Source organism: Arachis duranensis, chromosome 9 (assembly GCF_000817695.3).
Source record: "Arachis duranensis cultivar V14167 chromosome 9, aradu.V14167.gnm2.J7QH, whole genome shotgun sequence".
NCBI lineage: Eukaryota > Viridiplantae > Streptophyta > Magnoliopsida > Fabales > Fabaceae > Arachis > Arachis duranensis.
The window spans coordinates 164,725-174,872 of record NC_029780.3 but is presented as its reverse complement, the minus strand read 5'-3'; the positions used below and the strand labels follow the sequence as shown (position 1 = coordinate 174,872).

Below are 10,148 nucleotides of genomic sequence, written 5' to 3'. Positions count from 1 at the left end.
TTTTTTTTCCATAGTATTTCCCAACCCAACAAGTCGAAAACTAATCTATTAATAATCGAAACTCCATTTAAGAATTTGTCATTGGCAAATAAATTATTGTATGCACTCAAGCCTCCCGCCACTTGATCAAGTGAACTAGTGAGCTAACTACTAAACCAACCCAAATTGGTTGAGGACATTACTTTTTAACTTGTTTCATATGGTTTGAACATGTAGAAGATCAATAGAACATCCAATTAGGAGGATAGATGAGATGAAAGGTAATCAGAAGACGAAAAATAAAAAAAGACCTAAAAAGACCATACATAAAGTAACAAAAGGAAATTTACATGAAAATTATAGACATGATACAGGATAGAGTTCATCATATATGTTATAGTTCAATGACATCGTCTGGGTCATGTGGCGGGATAGTTGTTATTGTTGTTGATGTTGTTGTTGTTGTAGTAGTGTAATTGCATAGTCATTGGAAAAAATTGTTTGCTCAAGAGATACACAAACGTTTCTGTCAACCTACATTAACACCTAACTTCTATGCTTACCTACCCTTGCTTTTTGTAGAGCCAACAGCAGTTGTTCTATACTTAGTTCAACAAAGTCTACATTTGGAAGATTAAGAAATTGATGATATTCGTCTTCTATAAAGTCAATTTTATTCAAAGTTGCTTTATAGTTCATAGCAGCTGATCTTGGGTGACCTTTTACAACTGATACCTGCAAAACAAGACAAATCATCATGTCAGTATGTCACCTTAGTAGGATGCACAAATTCACATGTTTAGATTAGGTAGTATTGTATCTTGGAAAAAGATTTTCCTCCGATCAACATTTGGGCCTTAATGTGCTCAAATTTTCAGGAGAAGACATACAATATCAGATTATTGAATCCAACTATCTAAATTAATCCAAAATTTCATCCCAATTGGAAAGAAATCAATTCCAAGAACAATTCATGTCTTGTATTAGCAACCCAAAACAAAATCCTATTTTTTTTGTTGCTGCTGTTGTTGATGTAAAATAATAACCACCCAAAGAAAAAGTACACTCAGGGATTCGTAGAATCATAATTATGCAGCTCAACAAATCATTTCATCTAAAATTGGAGGGAACTTACGCAATGCCTTTCTCCAAGCTCGAACAGCCAAAATCTCCACTCTGCCATAGGCATTCCTTCCACTTTAGCTGTAATATTAGTCCAGCATGTGTGAGTAAACTCCACTTTATGCAACTCTTCAGTCAGTCCACTCCCTATGGCTTTAACGTATGCTTCTTTTAGGCTCCAATACCTGGAAAATGTCATGATACATCGATAAAGAGTTCTTAATATTAAGCAGATAGAATATATTGTGAGATCTGTGATTGTCTCAAAACAAATATAAAATATATAATTTCAAAGACTATCTTTAATCTACGTCTACATTATACAGAGATGAAGATCTTAAGGATCGATCAAGTCATTCATGGAATTTTCATCAAGAGGGTGGAGATAACAGTTCTTTGAAATAAACCTAGGCAAGCATACCAACAGGTTTATCAAAGCATCGCAGTAGTTGAGGAAACAGTGTGCTCATATTCTTGAAATATGATAGGAAGCACTCTATGTTTTGTATTTTGCAATTGGGTTTTCCCCCAAACAAATGACAACATTGAATTTTTATGGCATTTCAAACGTGTTAAATTTTGAAAATGCAGAATTGAGGTTTTTTATTTTGGCAACAGAAGGAAAAAAAACAATGTAAAGATAGAACAGAAGGAAAATAACACTAAAGAGAGAGCAAAATCTCTCTCAAGGTAACGAAAAAAATCCAAAAATAAATAAATAAATAGATGCAGAAAATTTTCAATACTTAAGAAAAAGTTGTTCACTCTCTAGAAACTGGAAGTCCGGAACAGCAGCAACAACAAAATCCAAACCGCATGAACATTTTGTAACTAAACTATTTCCTCAACAAATATACAAATAGATCACGAGAATACCTGTAAAATTCAATTAATACATCATAAGATGTGCCAGCATTAACTATATTGTCCCATTCCAAACTGGAAAAGTATGACGCGAAGAAATGTATGAATTCTGTAATTGTTTCTCCCTGTGGTATATCATAGGAGACAATGTCTAACCCCACAAGGTATACAGATTCGGATGCTATGGCCACATAGTCACCATGATGAGATACATTGAAATTAAAATTAGGTAATCCGAGACCAAGTTTATCATAATCCTGAAGCAAAACCATTTAAACTGTAAAGAATAAATAGAGCTACATGGAAGCAAATAGAAAAGGTGGCAGAAGAACACAATATGAGGAGTGATAGTATCACAATATAAAGAGTGATAGTATGAGTGTAAGATATATGCCAACATCTTAATACAAGCATCTCCATTTATTCAAAATGGATAGAAAAAATATACCTATGATGAAGAATAGAGAAACTGCAAAGCTTTACGTGATTTAAGGAAGCAAAACAAATCAACACTTAGGAGACAAGCACTTCTGGAAACTAGTTTAATTCTTGTTATTCACAATCATAATGTTAAAATACAAGTAACAAGTTATACAACGTTGTTTCAATCACTCAGAATTTGTCTTGAATTAACCATGTAATATGCATGAATTTTGAATGCAACTGTCAATGAAGAAATTTGATACACCCATGAATGTGCGCAGAGAAGATACAACTATCGAAAATCCTAGAAACTTTGATCCCAATTTCCATATCGTGCAAACAAGGTATTGAGATGATCGGTTTTAGAACAATATAATATGGTGTGATAGAAAAGGCAAAAGTACTAATCCTTATTTAAAATAATGTTGGGCCCCAAACAATAATCATTAAAGCTCATCTGCGAGATACAAGCTCCTCACTTTTGGCATAACTCAGAAGGTTCAGGGTCATTTTCATGATAAAAACTCGAGATAGGCATTATAAACTTGCGAGTGATGCTCCTTAGTAGATTTAAATGTGCATAGTTTTATGAAAAGGTAAGAGAAGTACTATTATGCCAAGCTAATATATCAAGGCTTAGGTTATTCCTCGTTCTTCCCAAGGTTGGTCCTAAAGAGTTGGTAGCAATATATAGAATCACATATCCCTCATGTTCTAAAAGAAATGGAAAATAACAGCAAAATCAAGATCAATGAAATGGAAATAGAAACAAAGTTTGACTTTCATCAAATTGAAGAAACAATCCTGCTACGCGTACACCCTTGTACCAGACATCGATTTGACACACTATAAAAATACGTAGGATCCATTAAATATTATTCGTTATTGATCAAATTCAAAATCAAAAATCAATTTCAGTTAGAAACTTTCAACATCACAATTTTTATAAGAGCCAACAGTGTCGTGGAAGAAAAAAAAAACGTTTAACCTCCATGACAATATCAATTAATGTCTCAATTGTTAGAGAATAAAACAGAAGATAAATCACAAGAATTTCTAATAGCAAGATTGAAAAGGGGAATATTATGAAAAATCACAGTAGGTTGGTGAAGTAAATTATGGATGAATGACAATGCTACATGATTAAATTTTCACTGGTGTGATTGAAAGAGTGAAAATGAGGAAAAGAAAGCATGGAATGAGTGTGATTGGCTTGAAAATGAGCAATTCTTCATTGTTAATTAAAAAAGATAATCTGCAACTAAGTAGCAAAGGTTGTCTACAAAATAGGGGGAATGGGTTGGTTCCTAAAAGTAAGGAAGCCAAAGGGGGAAAAAAACCCGTACACGCACCATGTATTATTTTAATTATTGAAGAATAATTGAAACACATATTAATAATAAATATGGTATACTAATATAGGTGTGTGGTGTGTTTGGTGTATGAATAGTAATAGTCATACCACATATGGCTTGCCCTCGGGTGTTCGCTTTATGGAAATTTCACTAAGTGGGATTCGCAGAACATCAGATACAAGAGCATACTGAAGCATTCTGCTGACAAGTGCTCGTTTCCTATCTTCCATTTTCACAAACCTGGTACCCACCAGTACACACCATTAAGTGTTTAACAAAAGCCAATCAATTTGTGCAGCAACCAACTACAAAAGCACTTGAATGTATGTACCTGGTAACAGAGGAGTGCTCGTGGGAAGGAAGGAAAGAGAGGGGAAAGGATAAGTCAGGGGGTTGTGGGTCCCACTTTGAGATGTCCACCACCCATCTCCTTACGCCTTCCTCCATTCTCATTCCTACTGGTTTCCTTTTTCTTGCTAACCAAAGAGGCAATTCTGTTAATATTTCCCAATTGAATGGAAGAGAGGTCTCTAGCCACGGAGGTTTGAGCAGCTAGTTGCTCAACAGGGCAGCAACTCAAGGCAACTTTTAAAAGCACTTTGCGCTCATCTCACTTCTGTTTTTTCCAACCTCATTAGTAAGGTCAACACATCATAGGATACAGGAAAATGACCTTTCCTTAAAGTTCCCAACAGAACAAACTTCAGACTCTAGAATATTAGTTTCGAACCTCACCTGTGCTAGAAAACCAAAGTTCCAAATATCATAAGCATTCATCATAATAGGAGTCCATAATATCATTCCAAGTCATATTACAGCTTCAATAATCAACTTTCAAAGTTCCAGTTTCAGAAAGTATCTATATAACTATAATCTTGAAATTAAATCGTTATACCCAAGAACAAAATCCTAAGGACCCTTGTCCCACCCTGATAACTATAGATAACACATAATATGATAATAAAATAACGAAATGACTTCAAATCTTGAAATAATGAACCAACTGAAACACAGAAATATTCAGTATTGAAAACTATCTCATCAAATACATGTATGCTAAGCATTTAAGCAAACAATAAGAAAAATAAGACACCACAATTTAGTCAAACTGATGATATACTATCACTCGAACATTGGCCTCTTGAGGAAGATCTCAAACCAGCATGTGACCAATTATTCCCAATAAAACTTTTGTTTTATAAGGAGAATCATCAATGAACAAAATAGACAACTTTGGGCATTGCTCACTCTAGAATAGTTCTTGTGTAGTTTCTTTGGGCAGTTTGCCTAGTTAACTAAAAAAAAAGCATCTTTTAATTTTACTAGAAAATATTTATCAATACTAAAACAATAAAATGTGTGTTTTATAACGATTATTAGAAATTAAATAGAGAGGGTTAAATTAAAGAAATAAACGAAAAGAAAATGAAAACATTTGCTGGTTTTATGGGATTTTTTTCAAATATTTTGTTCTCATATAATTCACCAATGTCTTAGCTTCACTTTTAAAAGATGCATATTATCACTCATTTAGTCAAAACATTTTTCGGTTCTATTATCAATAACGATTTCATAAACAATAAAAATATATAATATACCTTCCTGATCCGCGAACGTGAGAGAATGAGAGAGAGAAGAGCAATGAACAACTTCCTAAGAAGCAGCAAAGGCCAAAGAGAATGAGAAGGGAAGGGTTAAGGCATAACCGCATAAGGGTTCAAAGTGTGAATTAGTTAGGCAGTAAGAGAGTGCCTTATAACTTAAGGTGCTGAATGAATTGGCTGAAATTGCCTTAATAAATATTGCAAGTTCTGTAAATTATTGCCTCACAAAAACCAAACCTGATTTTGGTTAACCAAAAATTTGGTTTAGGTTAGTAAACCAAACTGGTTTTATATATTAAAATCGGTTATAAAACTAATAAATCAGTTTAAAAAATAAAAACTGGTTTTAAAAAAATAACCGTTTCCTTTCTATTTAAAACCAGTTTTTTTTAATTATTATTTAAAAACCAGTTTTATACAAAATCAATTTTAACGTATAAATTAAATTTTAGCACTTTGAAAAATCAATTTTAACTTATAAAATACTACTTTATTGATGGATTAGAATATCATAATGAGACACAAGGTTATTTACAATAGGAAAAAGGAGGAAATTATACATATTGTAGTTATGATTTATGAACAGATGCAGAACCTACTATATAGGATAAACAGAACATACTGTTAGATTTTAATTACAAACAGCAGTTTCTTATTCATCAAACTTGCTAAAAACTGATACCAGAATAAAAACACTTCAAGACATATGAAACTGACATAAATATATTCAAATAAGAATTGAACTCAAGATGATAACTGGTTTGAAACAGCTAGCTCCAACTTCAAAGTTTTTTTTTTTTCTGATAGAACTGAATGCGGAAGCAGATGAGTAAAAAGAGAGAAAAAAAAAAGTTAAAGGGAATTATAACCTTTTAGGATTGAGAAACAGAAGGTAGCAAGAGGTATAATGAAGAATAAGCTAATAGTGGAAACCAAAGCATACATGATAAATAGAAAATGGAGTTAGTTATGGCTGCAATAGTATATTGTCATTGTGTCTTACTATTTCGACTTACATCTACCCATTCAACTTTCTATTATAAAAGAAAGTCACACATATCATATAACTACTGATAAATAAATATCATTCATATCACTGTTCCTTAATAAAATAAAATATGAGTGCATTAACACCAAATTGACGTATTTGTAACACAAATTTAATCAAAAGTCTCAAGACTAATCATCATTGTAACTGTTCCCATTACAATAAATATGCAATATGATCATATGAGCAAAATAAAACATACCTAAACTAGAACAAATTGAGAAGGAAAAAGAAAAAAAAGATCCCAATAGTCATATCATGTCAGCAGATGAGAATACAGGGAAGTAGTATTATCCCATATTCCCTTGAAAATAAAGTAGCCTCCCATGTTCTAAGCAAACTCAAAAATCTCATTCAAATTTACAAATGGCCCAATCAAGCAATCCAGATGCTACACAGATACATCAGATCAAATCAAACAAACCAATTCCCATTCTCCGTGGCTTTTGATTATCATAGATTATAAGTAGAATATGTACTGGCCATATCATCATGTCATAATTCTCAAGCTTTTGCTAACCAGAATTTCAATGTTTAGTGTTGAAACCAATGCACATGAACACACGCACCAAATAGTGGTTTAAATTTTTGTCTTGGAATTTCTGAACAAGCAAAGATACGGAAATCCAAAACCAGTGATCTTATAAAGTAAATCAAACTCAGCTGATTGGAACTATTAGATTCCGCTGAGAGATTCCAGAAGCCATTAATCAAACATGTAATGCTCAAAAGAGCACAACAATACGAAGTAACTAAATGAAGCCATCCCTTTCTTGAGCTACCACAACTTGAAGGGATTCTCCTAATCAAATTTATGAACTAACAAATATCTGCTGCTAAAATTCACAGCTTTAGCATAGATGAAATACAAATCAAACAATATGATCATATTAGCGTATGATCATATGATACTTCTACCCATTTATAGCATCCACATCAACAGATCAATGCTTCAAAAAACAAGACCAAAGCTAGAAAATCCATAATCCCTAAACACTAAATTAAAACATGACCTACGCTCTAAGCACCACAAAGCTTCAACCCATTAGCAGGGACCAAATGTACAGGTAACTTATACCTCAATCATTCACAGAACAGAATCAATCGTTCGAAAATAAAAAGAGAGCAGAAACAAAATAACAGTGACCAACGACGAATTGAGGTTGAGAGGGAGGAACCAAGGAGGAGGGCTACCTGAACTGACGCGACGGCAGAACTAGAACAGCAGCAAGCATGGAAGGCCGAGGTGGAGAGGGCAGTGAAGATATGGAGAGATAGACGCATGGAGCAGAGGGAAGACTCCAGCGAGTCACCCACGAGCTCCGGCAAGAACAGAAGAGAGCGGAGAAACCGAGAGACTACCGGAGCGAGCTTAGGAGTGTTTGCTGAGAGTGACAACGGTTTGAAATTGGATGAAATTTGGTTTAATTTAACTACTTGTGCAATACGAATACATTTATTTTTATGTATCATGTATTTGCCTCGCCGCTTAAAATTTCTGGATCCATTCGGAGTGACAATGAGCCAATGAAAGGGGAAAAGGCAAGTGCAAGAACGAGGGTGGAGGTGTTACGACTACGGGAGGCAAAAGAGCAGCCATCACCACGAAGCCAGAGGAACCTTAAAGGCAGACGAAGAACCAATAGTGACAGGGCTCAAATCCATCAATGGTGATGGGAGGTAGAGAAAGAGCAAGAATAGTGAGAATGGCAGAGGAAGCAGTAATGACACCGATGAAGGCAGAGCAAATGGTGTGAGTGAAAGGGAGTTGGGTTAGGTGGGATAAGGTGAGGTAACAGTGGCTACAGGTGGGGTTGGGAAGAGGTGAGGTGACAGTGGCTGATTCCTGATAAGGCGGTGGTGGATGCAAGTGAAGTGGGGTGATAGTTTCTAGAACCCATTTTTAACAAGTTTGTTTTATTTTTTTGGAATAAATTTATGAGAAAAGCTTAGTATACAAGCGATTAGGGCTTGTAACTATTACAAGTTCATTAACGCCTAATCCACTAAAACGCGCTGCAACTCCTACGTCACTTACACGCGCTATACAAAGATCCCGCGTTTGTATAACTACCAAATTTAAAAGATTTGTTTCCTTCTTTGTTTTCTTTCTTTTTAAATTTCATCGTTCTTCTTCTCGCGCGTCTTTCCCTGGTTTTTCGATCGTTCTTTTCCTCTCCTTTCTCATTGGTTTGTTCTTCGTCATTGACGTTAGTTTTTCTCTCTGTAACTCCAGCTTCGTTTTGACATGGTGTATTTATAGTTTTTGACATGGTGTATTCTGCAACCTCTCTGTTGTTGATGACCAGTTTGTTCCGAAGGTTGGAATGACCTTTACCACCCTTGAAGATGCTAGAAAATTTTACAGGAACTATACCAAGGTTGCAGGTTTTTCTACAAGAGTTCGGAGCACAAATAGAAAGGAAAACGAGATTAAGAATCAATTGATCACATGTAGCAGAGAGGGAAAATGAAACTCTCATAGCAAAGACTCATTTGATAGGAATTGGAATGATTTTCTGCTAAATTTTGGTCTTGTAGACAACATGTGGCTTTCAGGTAGTGTTGGGTTAAAATCTGCAGCAGAGGTGTAAATTTAATTTTTTATCAGGTGTATTTATAGTCTGTGTTTGGGTGTATTATGCAGATCTCTATGCAGACCGTCATATATGGGTTTCAATCTATCTGATCACCACTTCATATTATAGTACCTATAAATCAGACATTTTGAATACACCAGAGAGAGTTTAATTAATTTTGGTCTTGTGGATAACAAGTGGCTTTCAGGTAGTGTTGGGTTAAAATCTGCAGCAGGGGTGTAAATTTAATTTTTCATCGGATGTATTTATAGTCTGTGTTTGGGTGTATTATGCAGATCTCTATGCAGACCGTCATATATGGGTTCCAATCTATCTGGATCACCACTTCATATTATAGTACCTGTAAATCAGACATTTTGAATACACCAGAGAGAGTTTAATTAATTTTGGTCTTGTGGACAACAAGTGGCTTTCAGGTAGTGTTGGGTTAAAATCTGCAGCAGAAGTGTAAATTTAATTTTTTATCAGGTGTATTTATAGTCTGTGTTTTGGTGTATTATGCAGATCTCTATGCAGACCGTCATATATGGGTTTCAATCTATCTGATCACCACTTCATATTATAGTACCTGTAAATCAGACATTTTGAATACACCAGACAGAGTTTAATTAATTTTGGTCTTGTGGACAATAAGTGGCTTTCAGGTAGTGTTGGGTTAAAATCTGCAGCAGGGGTGTAAATTTAATTTTTTATCGGGTGTATTTATAGTCTGTGTTTGGGTGTATTATGCAGATCTCTATGCAGACCGTCATATATGGGTTCCAATCTATCAGGATCACCACTTCATATTATAGTACCTGGAAATCAGACATTTTGAATACATTTTAATTAATTTTGATCTTGTGGACAACAAGTGGCTTTCAGGTAGTGTTGGGTTAAAATCTGCAACAGAGGTGTAAATTTAATTTTTTATCGGATGTATTTATAGTCTGTGTTTGGGTGTATTATGCAGATCTCTATGCAGACCGTCATATATGGGTTTCAATCTATCTGATCACCACTTCATATTATAGTACCTGTAAATCAGACATTTTGAATACACTAGAGAGAGTTTAATTAATTTTGATCTTGTGGACAACAAGTGGCTTTCAGGTAGTGTTGGGTTAAAATCTGCAGCAAATGTGTAAATTTAATTTTTTATCGGGTGTATTTA

The 10,148-nt window shown here is 34.5% G+C and overlaps 1 protein-coding gene and 1 long non-coding RNA gene across 4 annotated transcripts; one reads left to right on the top strand and one right to left on the bottom strand.

Annotated features, from left to right (window-relative positions):
- Window positions 1-279: 279 nt before the first annotated feature.
- On the bottom strand, window positions 280-7,819 carry LOC107463689 (uncharacterized). Of its 3 annotated transcripts, none has more exons than XM_016082540.3 (6): window positions 7,590-7,819; window positions 4,075-4,483; window positions 3,851-3,983; window positions 1,978-2,222; window positions 1,115-1,286; window positions 280-714 (listed from the first exon to the last, which is right to left on the bottom strand). In XM_016082540.3, exons 2-6 carry the CDS (start codon window positions 4,194-4,196, stop codon window positions 526-528), a joined length of 861 nt encoding a protein of 286 aa, XP_015938026.1. In that variant the 5' UTR covers window positions 4,197-4,483; window positions 7,590-7,819; the 3' UTR covers window positions 280-525. The 3 variants fall into 3 exon arrangements, with proteins under 3 accessions (XP_015938026.1, XP_015938027.1, XP_015938030.1); XM_016082541.3 differs by having other exon boundaries at window positions 4,075-4,478; XM_016082544.3 differs by having other exon boundaries at window positions 4,075-4,359.
- A 1,445-nt stretch (window positions 7,820-9,264) lies between these two features.
- Window positions 9,265-9,762, top strand: LOC127741418 (uncharacterized). Its single transcript, XR_008002441.1, has 2 exons — window positions 9,265-9,411; window positions 9,640-9,762. It is a non-coding gene; the product is annotated as an uncharacterized LOC127741418 (long non-coding RNA).
- Window positions 9,763-10,148: the final 386 nt, after the last annotated feature.

Coding starts and splice junctions, on each gene's coding strand:
- LOC107463689 (XM_016082540.3), bottom strand. CDS start 4,196: ATGAGAATGGAGGAAGGCGTAAGGAGATGGGTGGTGGACATCTCAAAG. Junction 1,287..1,977: donor GTATTAATTGAATTTTACAG/GTATTCTCGTGA, acceptor GACATTTTCCAG/GTATTGGAGCCTAAAAGAAG. Junction 715..1,114: donor AGCTTGGAGAAAGGCATTGC/GTAAGTTCCCTC, acceptor CTTGTTTTGCAG/GTATCAGTTGTAAAAGGTCA.